Raw genomic sequence first — 18720 nt, 5'->3', positions numbered from 1 at the left:
GGGGGTTGCATGAGGCTGTCCCAGGTGCTGTGCCCCAAGGTCCGTCTTCCCTCCATGCTTCCTGGTGTGTGGTCTGGGGAGCTCCACGGGGAGGGAGGGGGTTTTATTCCACTCTGCATGTGCCTCTGGACGTTTTCACTTATTAATTTGCTTTCCTAAATTGCCCTTTGGTGCAGCCCAGGTGATCTGCTCTGGAAAGCTGAAAGCCCTCTGCCCACCAGCCTGCAGCTACCCTTGACCCTGGCAGCATCTTCAAAGGGAGCATGGGCCTGCTGCGGAGTGTGCAATGTTTGCTCACAGCCAGGGCCAGCAGCTACTGCCTACCTGCCTTGGGGGGTTTCGTCAGCCTCCTGCAGCACTCTGGGGGAGATCAGTTGGCCACTGCTGCTTGCACAAGGTCAGTCCTCCCAGTGCACTCATTCCCCCACCCCACGGTGAACTCCCTGTCCTCAGTCACTTTGGAACTAAGCACTTGCTCAGGCGTTAGGTTGATTTTTCCAGCCCTCCTGTTGTTAATCATGGGTAAAACATGCTGCATCTCCAGGTCTCCCAGCCTGGGAGCATCTTGGGAGTCCACCAGGACCCACTGTCATGGGTCCAAGCAGAGGCAGCTGTGCCCAGTGGTGGGCAGAGATGGAGGTGATGCAACATCAGGACACCCAGCCCGTGGCTGGTCTCACTTGGGTGTAGTTCAGTTCCTTATGTAGAACCTCCTAGCCCAAAGCAGGAAAGTGGTATAGCTCAATTTAGGAATGAATTGACTGTTGGGCATGGGGAGAGGAGAGATACTGAAGATGTTCCTGCTCATTGCAGGGGGTTGGACTAGATGACCTTCAAGTCCCTTCCAAAGCAAACCATTCTGTGATTCCATGATGTTATGCCCATCCCTCCTCCCTCCCAGCTGTACCATTGCTGGAGGCTGGGGCATTTTGGGTGTGTCCAGCTTCCTCCTGGGATCTAACCATCACAACAAAATGGGCAATTCCTCCTCCCTGTGTGACATCCATGTTGGGAAAAAAAAGTATCCCTTTCTACTTCAGAATTTTTTTTTAGTGCTGGTGAAAAACAAATGGCTACTTGGGCTTAGCAGTCCAGGTCTGCAATCTGTTGGGCTTGAGATCCCAGTATCTGTGGTGAGGAGCAACCCTTGGAGATATCCCCAGGGTGCTGGGAAAATCCCAGCACTGCAGGAGCAAAGCCATCAGCCACCTGCCCCAGGGCCTGAGCCACAGGGAAATTTCATAACCTGTCTATTTAACCCTCAAGTTGCCACCCTCCTCTTCCCCCCCCCCCCCCGCCCTACCCCCCAGTGATGTGACCTGTCTGCATTTTAAGGCATTCCCAAATGGAGGACAGGGATAGGTCACAGCAGCCCCAGCAAGGCACAGTGGAAAGGGAAGCCATGATCCTTTACTGCCTGGCTGCTGGCTGGAGTTGGAAAAGGGCAGGCATGTCCCATGCTACCTGTGGGAAACTCATCCTGGTCCCCAAACCTTCCCAGGAGAGTGCAGGGACCCAGCTGTGCCCTGTCCCTTGGAGGCAGCAGACTGCAAAGTCCAGCCTGCCCGACCCTTGCAGCTCACCAACCTCGCAGCTTTCAAGCCTTGGCACTTCTCTCAAGATATAAAACTGTGCTGGCGAGAAGGGCCGGGCCGGGCGAATAAAGGTGTTCCCACAAATTAATAGGAGGAAGAAGGAAAAGCCTGTGCCAGTTGGGACTCGCCCCTGGAGCAGGACATTGTCTCACCCTCACCTGTGGCACGGGGCCCTTTGAAGACGGATTTAAATCTATTCGTGGGTCGTGTCACCTGTTGGCACCAAGCCCTCCTCAGCTCCCCGAGGAGGGTTTTGTCGGCGACAGCGACCGTCACTGGAGCACGGAGCTGGGCGAAGGCACAGCCTGAGCGGGCTTTCCCCCAAAAAACAAAAAGCCAGGCTGGAAGGGGAGGAGGGGAAGGAAGGCAGGCGGTAAACAAGCCGCGTGAGCCCAGCGAGGCGGCTCCGGAACGCTTCCCGGGAGAGGGCGCTGGGTCCGCGGCTGCCGCTTCTCCGCTGGCTCGTAAACAACTTGTGCAAGGTGAGCACAGGGGCTTGGGTATGAGTCAGCCACCAAACCCTCCCAGGGCTGGCAGCTCCATCCTCCCACCCCCGCCATCACACGCTTGCCCGCCCTGGGAGTCTCTCCCAGGCTGAGGTTTGCTGCCCGGCATGGATTTTTGGGATGGAGAGGACATGTTTACATTGCCAAGCTGCTTTCGCTCCCCACTTCCCTTCAGGGTTGGTTGGAACTGCCTAGCCCCGAGGCTTGGATAGCACGGGGTTCAGCCCACTGCACAGAGGCTTCACCTGGGCTTATTTGGAGCCAGGTCTGGTGGACAAAGTTGGGGAAATTAACAGGTAGCAAGAGTAATTCCAAGAATTTGGAGCTATCAGAGCTTTCAGTGTCCCGATTAAAGAAACACTCAACAAACCTAGGGAAGAGGCTGGACACTGCTTTACGTTGCCTGTGGCTTGACAGCTCCCCTTTATGGGAGCTATTTTGGGCCTCAGCAGGAGCTCCTGCTCTGCTTCCTTTTGCTCCAGCTGAGCTGTTAGATTTGGGTGACCACAGCTGAACTTGGGCTGGACGTGAGATCCTGAGCTCATTTCTGTGGATAAAATATCACGTTTGTTTGTATGTTGAAACCATTTCTCTGTGCACAGGGTGCCCTAACTGGGGTGCTGGCAGGAGGCACTTTCTGGGGTGCTGAGGGGAGGTTGTTGGCAATGCTCGGTGGCTCTGCCTTGCCCAAGCAATTCCAGGAGGAGGAAAGCACCTGAATTTCACCTTGTTCTGGACAGCCTCGGGGAATTACCACATACTAATGGCTGCTCCAAGGCGGTGGTGAGGAATGAGCCAAGTTGTCCCCGCAGGGAGGGTGGGGATCTGGCTCTTGAGATAGGCAATAAATCAAAGCGTGGTTTTAGCCAGCACTTCCACCTCCTCCCGCCTGAGGATCCGGTTCTCCCTGGCCATTTTCCCTCTGGATTCTGGCTGTACAGTGGCTGTGTCCGCGGTAGGTTGGCTGTGATGGCCAGGAGGGAGTTTTGGTGCCATCTCCTCGAGGCTGGCGTGGGACAGAGCAGGGTCCTGTGGCCCCGTGGCAGGCGTGTGGGTGGCATGTGCTTGGCCTGGGACCCGCGTGTGCCTTCAGCGTGTGCACACAGGGTGGCAGCTCCGTCTGCTCGTGCTGGCGTGGCTCTACTGCCCCTTGGATCCGGGCTGGAAGTTGCACAGAGTTGCAGGAGATGGGACAAGCGACAAGGCGGGGTGGAAAAATACTGGGCAGTGCCTGCGGTTTGCTGGGTGCTGAGTGGGTGCTCCCATGGTGGACCTGGGGGATTTCTCCTCCCTCGAATGACAGTGACGGATCCTGTGCCTTGGAGCGAGGTCTGCAAATCCACGTGCTTGAAGCAGGCTGTGGCCTGCTCCAAGGAGAAGCTCTTGTCCCCCTCCTAAGAGTGGGCACCAAGCCAAAGCCTGTGCCCGGGGCTTGGAGCTCCGGTCCCTCCCTCTCTCCCCCCATTTTCCCGGGGCACCCGGTTTCCATCCCTGCGAGCTGTGCCAAGGCAGCCACTAATGTAAACGCTGGGGAAAGCCCTGGATCCGCTCCCGCCTGCCCAGGACACGCGGTTGTTTTTCCGGTCGGGAGCGTTGTTAAAAAGACCCAAAACCCACCCAAACCTTCCACTTTCTGCCCCCTTTTCCCTCTGCTTTCCGCACCCACCCACCCCCTCCAACCGAGTACGGGGCGAAGCGGCGGTACTCCCCCCCTTTGCCGGGGGCGGCCGAGCCGCGATGCCGCCCGAGCCGCGATGCCGCCGTAGCATGAGAAGGAGGACGAGGAGGGAGGCGGGGTGGTGGCCCTGTCCCCCCTCCCGGGTCCCTCGTCCCGCCCCGCTGCCCAATCCGTGCGGCGGGGCCGGCGCTGCTCCTCAATAAAGGGGCAGCGGGCGCGGCCTCGGGAGCCGAGTGTGGGAGCCCGGCGCCTGCTTGCAGTCGCTGCCGAACCCAGGTACCGATCCGGGGGGAATACATGAACAGGGGTGGGGGGTAGCACTGGCCGCCACCCGCTGCAGTCCCCCGGCGACGGCAGGGGAGGCAGCCCGGGAGCTTCCGGCGGCCAGACCTTCCAAGGGAAAATTCCTCCTTTGGGGGAAGGGGAGAATTGGGGGGCGGGGCGGAAGTGGAAGCTCGAGTTTTCTGTTGAAAACATTCCCTTTGCAGTTTTGTTTGGTTGTTTGTTTTGGTTTTTTTTTTTACCTCCAGGAGGCTGTTCAGCTGCTCCTGGAGCGCAGGGACTCCCTTACTGCCAGGAGATGCACGCGTAGGGGATGTTTCTGGCAGGGCAGTGGGGCGTTGGGAGCCGCAGCGAGGTGGGCTGGGAAGGGCTCATCCCAAGCCCCTCCGCAGGCGAACGGGATGTTGGAGCGACTTCCCAAGCCAGTCCGCATTTCCAAACGGTTGGCATTTCTAAGCTCCTTGGAAAACACGCGTGGAGCCTGGCTGCTGTGGGTCAGACACGAATGGGCTGGCTGGCGCTGGGAGCCTGGTTCCCAGAGCTCTGGGGATGCTGCAGCCCCCACCGACTGGTTCCAGAGCCACTCCAGCCCATCCGGCCTCCCCATCGCTGCCTGGGGTGTTCAGGGCTCGCATGTGCTGCCTGTTGCTTTTCCTGCTGCCCTGGGACCGGGCTTGGATAACCTCAGCCGGGCTGAGAAGGCAGCTGGGGCAGAAAAGCCCTCCTCGATGAAGCAGATTTATTAAGAAAGCCCCAGCTAAGCTTTCCTTACATTAGCCTTGCTCCAGAGCGGAATGTGGAGATGAAAATTCACATGGGGCTATGGACCCCTTTGGAAGTCTGTTGCACTGGTTTATTAGCAGGAGTTTGGGAATTAATGGGACTCTTTGAAGGGCTTCTGGAGTAGGGCTTTCCTGGCTGCTGGCATCTGCCTGAGCTGCTGTGTGTTCTCCCTGAGAAATGACATGGAACCACTGGAGATGGCAGCCAGCCCTGTGGCTGAGCTGTTTCGTGCTCCTCCCTGGACTTGGGGGCTGAAAAATGTGAGAGTGCAGGAAGGGCTCACAGCTGGGGTTGTTTCTGATTCCCCCCTGCAGGAACCCCCTTGTGAGGACTGCAGCCATGGCCACCTCAGCGAGCTCCCACCTGAGCAAAGCCATCAAGCACATGTACATGAAGCTGCCACAGGGGGAGAAGGTCCAGGCCATGTATATCTGGATCGATGGCACAGGAGAGCACCTCCGCTGCAAAACCCGCACACTGGACCATGAGCCCAAGAGCCTGGAAGGTGAGAGGGCAGGTGCAGGACTCGTAGTAGACTCACCAAGGAAGGATGCCACTTCTCTCTTCCTATGGCAGAAGGATGGTTTTTAGGGAAGACATTCCTTCTCATGCCCTTCCAGTTATCTCTCCCCAGATACCACAGGGGAGCATTCCCAGCTTTCCAGATGTGGAGTTTTGGGAAGGTGCCTGGGGTTGGGAGCCCATCCTTGGTGCTGTCCCTGCCGTGGAGGGGCTGTTGGCAGGGGCTCAGCTGCCCATTGACTCTCAAGTACTCGTTTTGGCCGGAAGTAGTTTGGCAGAAGAAAGTGCAGGGGAAAGAATGGAGCTATCCGGTGTAATTAAGAGCTTGTGTCCCTCAGAACAAACAGTCCCAGCTTACACAATAATAGCATTAGGATTTTCCCCAGGTTGCCATGGAGCTGGCTGGAGACAGTTATGAAATGAAAATACTGTGTGTGACTGAGCAGAATTATCTTTTTTCTTTTCTTTCCTTTTTTTTTTCTTTTTTTTTTTTTCTTTTCCCCTCCCTCCTTTTCCCTTTGAGGGAGTGGTTGGCGCAGCTCTTTTGAAATCTTTGTGCTTCCCATCCTCCCTCTTTCCCCCTGGGATATTGAGGAGATAACATTGCCTGGGTGGAGTTCTGGGCTTTGACCTGAAGGGCAGTGCTCAGCATAGAGGGGTGGATGAGGGGCCATGCTGGCCACACTCCCTTTCCATATGAAGATTCCACCTCTATATGATTTGCCTTCTCACCTCCTTCAGGCCATGTAGCAGGAATGAGGGTATTCCATGGCTCTCCTCATTCCCATAGCTGGAAGATGGCTTGTGGTCTGCCTTTCCCCAGCTGAGGGGAATGGGTGCTTTGCTCATCCCTGTGGTTGTTGTGACTTGGGAAATGTTCTCAGTGCTACTCTGTTCACTCAGGCTTGGCCAGCAGCCCAGCAACTTGTTATTTCCCAGGGTGGCAGGGGAGCTTCACTCCTACACTTTTTTGCTTGCTTTGGGTTTTTTTTTGCTTCCCCCACTTGGAACAAAACAGCTGAGCTGGGACTAAACCTATTGTAGGCCTATTCTCTATGAGCATCTTCATCTCTGTCTTACTGGAGGGTGGCAGGGAGCCCATCCTGGGGACTAGGGACCCTGGGTCACTGTGGCTGGTTCCTTTCTTTGCTCCAGATCTCCCTGAGTGGAATTTCGATGGCTCCAGCACCTACCAGTCCGAAGGCTCCAACAGTGACATGTACCTGCGACCTGCTGCCATGTTTCGCGACCCTTTCCGCAAGGACCCCAATAAACTTGTTCTCTGTGAGGTCTTCAAATACAACCGCCAGTCTGCAGGTGAATGAATGGATCTTCTCCCTTCTCCTGGTGGAGGTGGTGTTCCTGGGCAGGGGAATGGGAGACCTGCCCAAGTGCTGTCTGTGCCCTTAGCATGACACAGAAATAATCCCTGCCTTGAAAGTAAAGGGCAAACAAAGCAATGGACAAAGGGCTGGACTTGGGATTCTTCAACACTGCTGGGACTCAAACTATAAAAAAGGTGGAAATGGAGAGTGCAGGTGCTCATGAGCCTTGTGTCGCTTTTCCATTCCAGAGTCAAATCTCCGGCACACCTGCCGGAGGATTATGGACATGGTGTCCAACCAGCACCCCTGGTTTGGGATGGAGCAGGAGTACACTCTCCTGGGGACGGACGGACATCCATTTGGCTGGCCTTCCAATGGCTTCCCTGGACCCCAAGGTAATCTTTTGGGAGCCTGGACCAAGTCAGGAGTGTTTGAACTGAACTCTGTGTGGTACAGCTTCAGGTGAGCTGAGGGATCCAAGGTGTTCCTAGAACCGAAGGTGGACAGTAGAAAGCGGGATATTGGCAAAAACTAACCATGAGATTAAATTTGTTACAGAAAGGCTAAGGTGGGGATTGGCCGCATCCAAATTTGCTGTTTGGTTTGTTGGTCTGGAGGGGACTTAAACTCAGGGGGACTTGCTCTCCATCAGTGTTCTACTCTGCTAGTTCTTCCATGAGAAACAGATCTTGGGATTTTTCCACACCCCCCCCAAGCCTTTGGAGAGTTCTCCCCTGTGCATGCTGAGTCTTCACTGAATGTCAGCGTTTTTCCCTGTGGAGACTGATGTTCCCCTGTGCTGTTGCAGGTCCATATTACTGCGGTGTAGGGGCAGACAAAGCCTATGGCAGGGACATTGTGGAGGCCCACTACCGAGCATGCCTTTATGCCGGCGTGAAAATTGGAGGAACCAACGCAGAAGTGATGCCAGCCCAGGTACATCATTCTAAGATGCTTCATGGAGTGAGAGAGTAGTACGGAAAAATCCCAGGCCGCAGGAGCTGTGTCTGCCTGCTCTGAGCTGTGTGGCTGTGCCGAGGATCAGGGGGTGGGAGGTGCCTGTCTCCACCCAACTGAGCCCCTGATGCCTCCTCCCTTGCAGTGGGAGTTCCAGGTGGGACCATGTGAAGGGATTGAGATGGGGGATCACCTCTGGATTGCGCGCTTCATCCTGCACCGGGTGTGCGAGGACTTTGGGGTCGTGGTGTCCTTTGATCCCAAGCCCATCCCTGGGAACTGGAATGGTGCTGGCTGCCACACCAACTTCAGCACCAAGAGCATGAGGGAAGAAGGAGGTCTCAAGTAAGTGTTTGAGTTGTTTACTGGGCAGCAGGATTTTACAGTGCTTTGGATGACACAGGAGTTGTTGCTCTGGTGCTTGGCATGACATCTGAGTCTTTCTTCTGGATAGGGTTTTTTTGGTTGTTTCGTTTTTGTGTTGTTTTTTTTTTTAATACGTGTTTTTTATAATGATACATTCTCATATTGATGCTTGGTGGGCAATTTAGCCAGCAGTACAGCTCGACCACTGCTGGTGGAAGTACAGGCAGCCAGGATGCAACTATCCATAACAGTCTGTCTGGCTCCTGACCTGCCAGTACTGGGAACAAACAAACTCAGCACAGGCCTTTTTTTATTATTTCTTTATAGCCATGATGAAAGACCATTTGTTTCTGTCTAGGCAAGGCTGCCATGTTTTCTTAAAGATCAACATCCTAAAAATGCAAACCCTGAGTTCCTGTATGGGACTGGTGTGCTGAGTGCGGCCAGGGATCCTGTGTCACTGGAGCTATGTGGAGGGATGCATCCTGGCAGCTCTGTTTTCTTGCCTTAATCTTAGTGATGCCCTGAGATAATGGGACAGCCCATTGACTCTGTGAGCTTCATTAATAGAAACTCCAGTGTTGAGAGATCTCTGCTCCGAGAGCAGGTGAAAGTGGGAAGTTTAACTGGTGGTGTGTCACAGAGAGCACTCCCTAGTGAGCCTGTGGGATTTGGCCATGAGGATTCTTTTCCTGGGTCAGCAGTAGGAGTGGAGAGAAACCCTGTGTTGGGATGAACAGCCAAGTGGGTTGTGGGGCACGAGGCATCATCATGAAATCGCTTGGGGACAGCAATTAATCTCGTGTCACTTTGACACAACAGTCCAGAGGGGTTCAGCTCATCCTGTCCCTCACTTTGTCATTGCCTGTCCCTCACTCCACAGGCACATCGAGGAGGCCATTGAGAAGCTGAGCAAGCGCCACCAGTACCACATCCGTGCCTATGACCCCAAGGGGGGACTGGACAATGCCAGGCGCCTGACAGGCTTCCACGAGACGTCCAACATCAATGAGTTCTCCGCCGGCGTGGCCAACCGCGGTGCCAGCATCCGCATCCCACGCAATGTGGGCCATGAGAAGAAGGGCTACTTTGAGGACCGCCGGCCCTCTGCCAACTGTGACCCCTACGCTGTGACAGAGGCCCTGGTGCGCACATGTCTCCTCAATGAAACTGGGGACGAGCCTTTTGAGTACAAGAACTAAGCAGACTGCGCCCCACAGACACCGCCTCCCCCCGCACTCCCCACACCCCTAAACTTCCCTTCTAGATGTAATCCCAAGGGTACAAGATAACATGTTTTGTGTCTCAGTAACTCTTGTCTTGAGGTGGGGAGGAGGGCAGGTTTAGTTTTATCGATGTCTGTTTGTCATTGACTCTTCAGAAGATGAGAGGAGGACAGGGTGTTAGAGAATTTTTAACCACTGTTTTATTTTTTGTCTAATTCATGTGTACATCAGATGGGATCCAGTGGCTTCCAGGGACAGACTGCACATGCAGAAAACCAGTAGGAGAGGAGAAGGCTTAAAACAGAATCAGATTTGAGGTGTCAGCCCCACTGCTGGCTCTCTGCAGACTCATGGCTCTCTAAGGTTGGTGCCTTTCTGTGGAGAAGGGAAGATGGGTGCTGTGCATATGCTCCTGCCTGTGTGGGGAGATGATGGGGAGATCATCACTCTTTGCCCACTCTGAGGTTTCTGGGAATCTTCTGGCATTAAGCTCATCATAAGAGCATTGAGGAGAACTCTTAGTTCTGTCACTGGAAGTCAACCGATCTCTGGCTCATAACACAGAGTGAAGTAGTATTTTTCTATTTAAATATAAAAACAGGGAAAAAATTATATATGGAAGTGTTTTTTTCTTAAAGAGATGATGTTCCAATGCCTCATCGAGCCGGAGCAGGCAGAGTTCTTGCAGATGCTGTTGGAGGCCTCCAGGTGGGACTGAGGGTGAGCTTGGAGGGAGACTCAGATGAGATTTGCTCAAGCATGGAGTGGAGCTTGCAGGAAGGGGTTCCCAGAGTGAAAAGCCTGCAGAAGCATTTGTCACTGTAACTCCAGTGGCCGTGACACGTTCAGAGTGAGAGGAAGGTGTCCTGAACCAAGAGTTGACTGGTCAACAGCATTCCAGACAGAGCTGTGGGTGTGTCACCTGTCCAGCAGGGCTAGCATGTCACTAAAGCAGGGCTTTTGATAAAGGCTAAAAAAAAAAAAAAAAAGAAGTTTTAAATTTTTTTTTCATAATGTTCTTAGTTTCTCCAACTGAATGGTTTTACAGAGACCGTTGATGCCACTGTTGTGGCCTGGCTCTCGCGGGCTGCCTGCCATCCAGCGAGGATGGGGGCTAGGAGAAGGGAAGGGAGAGGCCACCTGTCCCTCCCAGCCAGCCCTGGCACTCCCAGCTCCTGCTGGGGGGTTCAAATGTTCCGGGATTTTACGCTTGGGTATCTTAGATGGTGCCAGTTATATTCTGTTGCATTTGGACTTCTGCCGAATAGGTTTTCTTTTTTGTAATGAAAGAAAGAAAGAACAAAACCCTAAATCTGACTTCTGCAGCCTCTTTTTGTATGTGTGTTGCCTTCAGCATTTGAAAGGATTTTGGCTCTGATAGTGGGTAGATGTGGCTTTTCATTTGTGGGGTGTTTTGGGGGGGGCAGGGGTCTTTCAATCCATGTGTGCTCTCCAGAAAATGGGAATTTGTCAGCAGATTCTCTGGTGAGTGATGGTCCAGCTGTGGCTTGAATGGGATTCTTCTGGGATAGGAAAGGGTCTAGGCTTGTGAGTGTCTGTAGGGAGGGTTATAGGGTTGGTACAGATGCTGTGCATTTCCCCAGCCTCCTCCTCACAAGTTCTACAGGATATAGAAATCCTGCAGAAAACAAAACTCCAGCAAACTTAATTTTAAAGGGGGCTTTGTGGAAGAAGACCCTTTCCCACTCCTCCCCAAGAAAGAAAATGGGAGAGAAATGAGAAAATGCTGCTCATCCACCTTTGGCATAAACCTGGTCATTTAGGAAAATAACCAAGGCAGTAGAAATGTGTCATTTTGCTCCTGCGGTCCTTTATTGAGCTTGTGGTGCCATTCCCCAGCTCCCCAGGAGGTGATTCCTTCAGGAGAGGATGCTTTAACTATTCCCACCTTTACATCTAGATTTACTGTACCTGAGCATCCTGCTGGGCTGATGAGGCCATTCCTGCTATCACAATTTTGTGGACCAACTGTTTTCCTGCATCTCCCTTCTGGGCAACATTGAAGGCAGCACCTTCCTCAGCACAGTCCTAAAATTACCCTGTGCCTGTGCCCTGGTGGGGTGGGGTGTGACCAGAACAGAGGCAAAGTGAACACCACATCCTTTCCTCCCATCCTGACACAGCCACAAGGACTTGAGAGCTGGGGTGCTGCAGCCAAAACAAACCCAGGCTGCTCTGGGGTAACTCAGGAGCCCAGAAACCTCAAAGTTTTGTTCTGATCTGGGCTCAGGGGCAAGGCAGCTGCTGTTTCTTATGCCTTCCAAGAAAATGTTACAGAGGAAAAAATTACACCTGAATTTAGAGAACTTTTCTAAAGGCATTGGCACAGAAGTAAGGACAAGATATGGTTTGGTTTTCTGTTTGTTTTTTTAAAGTGCCTGTACTTACAAACACTCTGGATCTCTGAGGCTGAATCCCTGTCCCTGCAGAGACTATTTCTTCCTGAGGAATAAAAAACTTGGGAAAAGGGACTCAGTTTTGGCCACTAAGCATCACCAAGGCCGGAGGTGCTGATGGGCAGCCAGGTTTTGTGTTTTGCCGCAGAATCGTGGAATGGTTTGTTTTGGAAGGGATCTTAAATATCATCTCATTCCAACCCCCCTGCCAATGGCAGGGACACCTTCCTTGGTTGCTTGGGTTAAAGTCTTTGGGATAAACAGCATCTCCCTGTGCTGTTTTGGTGGTGTCTGTGAGGAAGATGCCATCTCCATGTTGTCCATCAGGCTGATAAGGGGAGCAGACATCAGTCCTTTGCTCCTCCAGCTGCCCTGAACGTAAATTTAGGTCAGAAGCTTGATGCTTAATGGTTCCTCCTGCTCTCAGCTGAGAAAGCATTTATCCACTCACTGCACAATTACCCAGCTGAAAACAAGGTCAGAACAACATTGTGCTGCGAAGTGGCTTTTCAGATCATTATTGAAAGTATAGGGGGAAAAAAGATTATAATCAATTAGAAGGGGAAAAATTGCTTATTTCCTCTAGGCATTGTTTTCTGACTTTTTGCCTAGAGCCTGCTTGCTGAATCTGCTTTGTAGTTACCTAAACACTATTTCCCAGCTCTGTAGGGTAGGGAGGCCTCCTCTTAAGGCCACAGGGCTCTTAAAAATTGAGCCTGAAACCCTCAGAATCTGAATTTATGTCTTATGTATTCATAGAAAACATTTTGACTTTTGATCTGAGCCTCTCAGGAGGAAGTAAATCCCTTTTCTCTGTACTCACACATCCTTAGAATGTAAATAATGATATAGCAAGGAGAGTTCCCAAAGGGTTTGCTGGGCACATCCAAGCATCAGGAACTGCTCCAAATGAAGCAGACAAATATAGCAGCAGCTTTTTGAAGTGCCTGATGGTTGTGCTCCCTTTTAATCAAACACCAGCTTAGGAGACAAGGCTGCCCCTAATCCATTAATATATCTGCTCACACACCAGGCTTTTCCCCACAACTGGATTTTAAGGCAATCAAAATAAGAATAGCCACAGCTCCCTTCAAATACAGCCTGGAGCATATGAGCTAATCAAGACCACACTTGAAGCATTGTTTCATACTGGGCTGTGCCAGCCCAGTTATTGTCACAAGGGATTTTCCCTTTCTGCTGAGCCTGGTGTGCCAGGTGTGGCTGCTTGGATTCTCCACTCCCAGAGTGCCCTGCTGCTGCTCCAGTATCCACATCTCACTTCTCTTACTATTTTGTGGGGGGTTTTTAGTGCTATTTGGTCTTCCTCGATTACCTTTTTTTGGTAGATCAGCCTTCACATGCTTGCACTGCCTGTGGCTGAACACACCTCTTCCTGAACACATCTGGAGGAGGAATCAGCCAGCCTTAGGTGGGTCAGGATTTGCTGAGCTGTCTTTTGGATGCCCTTACCTGGGGGAGAAGAGAGGCAGTTTTTGTTGCTGGGTGAAACTGTTTTTATTTCTCCAAAACAAGTCTGTGTTTTCCCTTTTTTCCGGCGTGTTGATACTGGCCTGTGTGAGTGTCCTGCCTCTCCTTCTGCCCATGGAGGCTGGGGAAGGGATGGCCCCAGGGAGGCAGCCAGGCACAGACCACTGAGGGGGTGATTTGCAGAGCTCTGCAAGAGCCTCTGTTCGGGCTTAAAGCTCCTGTTATCAGAGCAGCCCTGCTTTGCTCTCTTGAAATCCCTCTTGGAGCTCCAGCAGCTCCTCCGATGTGGGGCCTGGAGAAGTCCCGGCTGAGATATATACTTGTGGTTCATCAGCTGATAAAAGCCTTAGGAAAAGTGGCTGGAGGTCCTTTGTCCCCTCGAAGGAGGCCAGGGCATGCTCTGGAAGGGTGCTGGAGACAGGTCAGGTGTGGCCAGTGGGTAATTTCTTGTGTGACGCCTTTGAGCAAAGCGGTGGAGCTGGGAGGGGACTCCTGCCATCACACACATCCATAATTCAGGTTCAGTTGAGCCGGGATTTCATCCCACTTGTTCCGTTACTGATTAAACTGAGGACAGCTGCTTAGGAAACAAGTGGGAACTCTTGAAAGAGAAGATCTCCTTAGGTCTGCCTGGCTTCCCCAGCCAGGTGGATGCAAAGTCACATCTGGGCTGGCTCCTGAGTGGGTCCTCCACCTATGAGTGGTTCTCCAGGCTCTCCAGATGGGATTGACAATCTATTTGCAGTGCCTGGTTTCAACATGTCCGATGTGGACATAAATTGAGCTCTGACTCTTTGCTTGCTGATACAGGGGCCAGTCCATTTGTAGGATCTGCTTTTCCTGAGGCCATGCAGGTTATGGGAGATACCAGTCACTGAGTGATGACTCATCTGGATGCCTAAAGATGTCACTTGTGAATTGCCTGGTTCATGAATGGTGACCTCAGTCTAATCCTTGTGACTCCACCCTGAGCCAGTGCTGGCTGTTTGGGGACTCTTCCTCCTTTTTGTGCAATGACCTCTGATGGGAACATGTGGAGAAGGGCTCTGGGCAGACATAATCCTGCTGCTCTCTACACTGAAGTCTCCCCAGGAGCTCCATTCCCAGTGGGAGATTATGTGGGTCAGATCATCTCCAAGCTGCCTCTGGAGGTGTCTGTGTTCAGAAGGAATGGGATTTGGGGCTGGGTGCTTCTTGCAGGTTAGCCCCCCAAAACCAGCAGTGGTTGACCTCAATGGGAATCTGCTTGACTGAGGAGAAACCCAGGGTCAGAGAGGTAAATTGGGAGGAAAATCCACATTCTGTGACTCCAGACTGAGCACTAGGACTGCAGCTCTTCACAGTCTTGTAGGAGGACTGGACCGTTCTCCCTCACTGCTCCCTTCCTTTCCTTCCCTGGTGAGATGGTGCAAGGTTGGGGTAGCGGTGCAGGGGACAGCAAGGCTTTACCTCAGCCAAAAAATGTCTTTCTTTTTCTTTCTTTCCTCCCGTCCTGGCCTGCCCACAGGCTGGCATGGCTGTGCTATTTTGCTTTCATAAGATGCATTACGTAAACTGAGTCTTGAGTGGGGATGCAGTGCCAGCTTGGACTCCACAGTTGGAAGGAGCCACATTCCTCAGCACTGGGTTTAATCCCTGCCTCCAGCCACAGTTGGTTTGCTAAGAGGAATCCAAGGGCTGTGCTGAGGTTTCTAATCCCTTGCCCCAGGTGGAGCCAGCTTGTTTGTACAGGAGCCCTGCTCTCTTCTGTCAATAGGTTGTGCCCAGGTCTCCTCCTAGCAAGCCCTTTTGAGGAGGGTTGGCCCAGGCATGCACAGCACACCTTGGTACGTACCCTCCTCTCCTCCCCTTGTTTGCTCCTCCCCTCTGTGCTCCTTGGCTTCTCTTTCACTTGCTCAAAAAGGCTGCTGAGGGAGGAAAATGGAAATATCCCAGCCCCAGAAAACAAGGGCAGAGGTGGGTTGCCAGACTGGCATGGAAAACACAGCCTGAGAAAAACCACATTGGTGCCAACAATTTCTCCACCTGTCCCAGCACTGACTGCCTCCCAGTGTCCCATCTGTAGGACATGATTCCTGTCCCACCAAAAGCCTGGAGATTGTGAACCCAGGGGTTCTGTGGCACCATCCTGGCTGGGTGGAGGGTGCAAGACAGCAATGGGTGCTTGGCAGGGTGTTTGGTGGCTCCCCAGCAGCCTCAGCCCATTGCCTTAACTCCCTGCAGTTGGGATTGATGATCTTCAGGACCACATTTGGCTGGGCATGGGCCAAGTGGGTTCAGAAGGAAAGGTCTTCACCCTCCATGCAGGTTTGAGATGAAGCTGACAGCAGCAGTGCCTTGTTTTCATGTCCTGTGGATGGATGAGACACCAGACTCCACAGTTTTTGCTGGCAGTTTCCCCCAGTGTCAAACATGTTTTTAAAATGAGAAATATTAATCAGACCCAGGGTTAGGCTGTTATTTCTCATCACAAAGCTGTGTGGCTCAAACCCATCCATGGCTTGTGGAGATGCTGAGCAGCTGCTGAATTCCCCAGCTGCCTCTGTCCTGAGCAAGAGCCTGTCCAAAATGCCTAAAACACTGGGAAAGCAAGCGAATAGGAGCTACCTGGCCTACTGAGCTGGATTCTGGCAAGCATGGTGGCCAGCAGGTATTTGGAAAAAATCTGGGACCATTTGCTTCAACCACAAACCCCAATCTATCCAACGCCTCTCCATGTTTAGGGGATTCTGAGCAAGCCCCCAAGTTTGAGGTGGGAATAGGCATGCCCAGGGCTATGTTGTCCAGATGCCATTTCCATTTAGGAAGCTGCCTGGGAACAGCTGGGCTTAGAGATGGGCTTAATCTGAAAGTTGGAGGCCAAGGCTTCAGATGGTTGAATCACCAAAACCTTTGCACTTGCTCTGAAATACAAGATATTTTCAGACCATTTTCCACCCAGACAGAAAACACATGCTGGGTGATTAACTGGCTCCCTCTTTTCCACCTCTCCTTGTGGCTGGGTCTCCTGGCAAGTTCTCCATCTGCTTTTTAAAATGCTTTCACTTTAAAAAGGATGCCTTCCCTCCTGGCAAAGGCCCATGCCAGTGATTAGTGGGTGACACTGCCACTGTGGGCTGTAGCCCTGTGGGCTGTAGCCCTGTGGGGAAGCATTTCATTTAGAGAATAGATTGCTTTGGTGTGGAAGTTTTTTATCTGTAATCTTGCTAGGATGAAGAAAACTGCTTGTAGAGGATGGCTGGGGAAGGAGGTGGCCTCTGGAGTCTTGGAAGGGCTGTGTCCCTTGCACCATTTTGGCGCTGTGCACAGAGCAGGGGGTGTGCCCCATGTACCAGGAGTCAGGCACACTCCATGGATGGTAGTCTGGGACTCAAGAGCATCCTAGGAACTGTGGTATGCTAGCAGTCTGTGCCATGGAAACATCCTGGTCAGAGCAAGGGGTTTCCTCTGGGTTGTTTGGTCTCTGTTTTCATGTGGAAGGAGAAGAGCTGGCAACCAAAGTGTGAGTTGTGGAGCTCCTGCATGGCAAACTCTGCTCAGACCTCTCTGAGCATGGTTGGGATAGCTTAGAAACATCCCAGGATACAGGTCAGTGTCCAGGATGCCACAGAAGGTGCGTGACAGGTTGATACAAGCAACAGAGAATAGTAGGGGTTAAATACAGCCTGAATGGTGCTGCTGCAATAGCAGAGGAGCTACAAGTCATTCTTGTGAGCCAGAGGGGTGGCTCCAAAGCCCTCAGGAAAGAACTGGCCATTCAATTTGACCCTGCAAGTTGGTAGGCCTGACTCTGTTCCTCCTGAAACAAAACACAGCCCTTTTACGTGCTGTGTCTTGCTAGGAACTTGCTGGATATCTTGGGCAGGAGAAAGTCATGGAACTTGTAAGATGGGAGCTTCTGCTGGGAGAGAGGGTCTTGGCAAACTAGAAATCTCTCTGCAAAGGTTGAGGTAGGGGGATGGCAGTGATGCCACAGGGATTCTGCAGGTGAATGGGGTATTTTGGGTGGGAGCTTGTGATAGCTTTGCCTAAAGAGCTCTGTGAGATCCAGCAGCGCCCCCACCCCCCCGCTCATCTTCCCCTGCTTGTCTCCCCCTCCCCATGCAGCCAGTGGAAACTGTTCCCATGAAATCTAAAGCAAGCACTGCAATACTTGTCTTTTTTGTTGTGAATAATGTCAGGCCTTTTTTCCACAAGCGCTATTGAGGCAGCAGCTGTATTTCACCCAGCTGGCAGCGCTCAGGGAGGATCAGGAGAGCTGGGCCAGATCTAGGGCTGGGGAAGAGTGGTGCAGTTCTGGTTGGCCTCGGTACTGAGCTGCTTTACACCACCTCTGAACAGGGTGTTGGGGTTCCTCCTCCCTGGCGTGGGGTCCTGGGAGAGGGGACCCTGCGCTAGAGGCACGGGGTTTCCCTGCTCCCTGGTCACATGTGCCCTAATCTTGTTCCCCATTGGTTGTTTTGTGTTCCCCTGCCAGGGAAGGACCCTGCTGGTCCCGTGATTGCTCAGTTCTCCGGCCATGTGGCTGGAGAATAAAGATCTCTGAAACATGTACCAAGAATAGGTCCCTATTTCTTTTCTACAGGCCTCGCTGTCTATACATGTTGCAGAAATCCCCGTTGCAACAACTGGGCTCCCAGACTGGGGCTTTGGAGGATTTTGGGGAGGTGAAATAGTTGTGTGTGCTCAGGGGTCTGTGGGAGCAGGAGGATGAGGAGCTGGGCTGCTGCTGGATAGGATTTCAGTTGTGTGGGTCACTTCTTGTTGGGAAGTCCTCTTCTGAACCCAAAAAACCAGGAGCACTTGGAGCTCTGTGTGTGTTTCTCCACTCTGCCTGAGCATGCTGCAAGAGCAGAGCTCCAGCCCTGCCAAAACATCCGATGCTTCTGGGAAGTGTCCTCAGCACCGTGTGCTTGTCCCGTGGGATACACTGTGCCTCCCTCTGCCAGGTACCTCTGGGCAGGTGCCAGCCCTTCCTCTGGGCTCTGGAACAGCTTGTTTTGAATGTCGGTGCCATGGGAAGCAAAGAAAGTAGGAGCATATGTGCCCATGGGCACTGCTGGCCCATCTCCCTGGCATGGGCAGGAGTCGTTCCTCTGTCCTTGTGCTGCTGGACCTCCAGCATGAGAGGGACCCCCCTGCCAGCCCCATGGTCTGCAGGCCAGACCCCCATCCTTTGCACAGAAGGGCCTGGAAGAAAAGTTTAAAAATTGCATCTCCTCTTGATCCTCAGTTCAACCCCTGTCCCTCTGCTCTGTTTACCCACTAATGGGTAGCTCAGTGTGGGAGTGGGATGGAAGGTTGTTGGAGACAGGAGAAGGCTGGAAGGCAAGGAATATGCTCAGATGAGAGAGTCTTTGTTTGTTTTGATTTTTTTCTTCGGGCCATTCATTATATTCCAGTCATGAGGAAACATGTGACTTCTCTCTGTAAGAAAAACCTGGTATTTAAAAAAAATTTTCATTTTAGCTTATTTTGTGGGTGGGTTTTTTTGTTTTTTTTTTTTTTTTGTTTGGTTGGTTTGTTTTGGTTTTGGTTTTTTGGGGGTTTTTGTTTGTTTTTTTTTTTTTTTTTT

At 52.3% G+C, this 18720-nt stretch overlaps 1 protein-coding gene across 3 annotated transcripts; it reads left to right on the top strand.

Annotated features, from left to right (window-relative positions):
- The first annotated feature begins 199 nt into the window (after positions 1–199).
- On the top strand, positions 200–10557 carry GLUL (glutamate-ammonia ligase). Of its 3 annotated transcripts, none has more exons than XM_069022888.1 (7): positions 200–397; positions 5159–5349; positions 6522–6683; positions 6940–7086; positions 7500–7627; positions 7794–7993; positions 8898–10557. In XM_069022888.1, exons 1-7 carry the CDS (start codon positions 264–266, stop codon positions 9214–9216), a joined length of 1281 nt encoding a protein of 426 aa, XP_068878989.1. In that variant the 5' UTR covers positions 200–263; the 3' UTR covers positions 9217–10557. The 3 variants fall into 3 exon arrangements, with proteins under 3 accessions (XP_068878989.1, XP_068878991.1, XP_068878990.1); XM_069022890.1 differs by lacking the exon at positions 200–397 and adding an exon at positions 3949–4055; XM_069022889.1 differs by lacking the exon at positions 200–397 and adding an exon at positions 4244–4503.
- Positions 10558–18720: the final 8163 nt, after the last annotated feature.

The sequence above is a fragment of the Aphelocoma coerulescens genome, chromosome 8, assembly GCF_041296385.1.
Source record: "Aphelocoma coerulescens isolate FSJ_1873_10779 chromosome 8, UR_Acoe_1.0, whole genome shotgun sequence".
NCBI classification, from domain to species: domain Eukaryota; kingdom Metazoa; phylum Chordata; class Aves; order Passeriformes; family Corvidae; genus Aphelocoma; species Aphelocoma coerulescens.
Note: the sequence above shows the minus strand (reverse complement) of the source record. Positions and strands in the feature narration are given on the sequence as shown.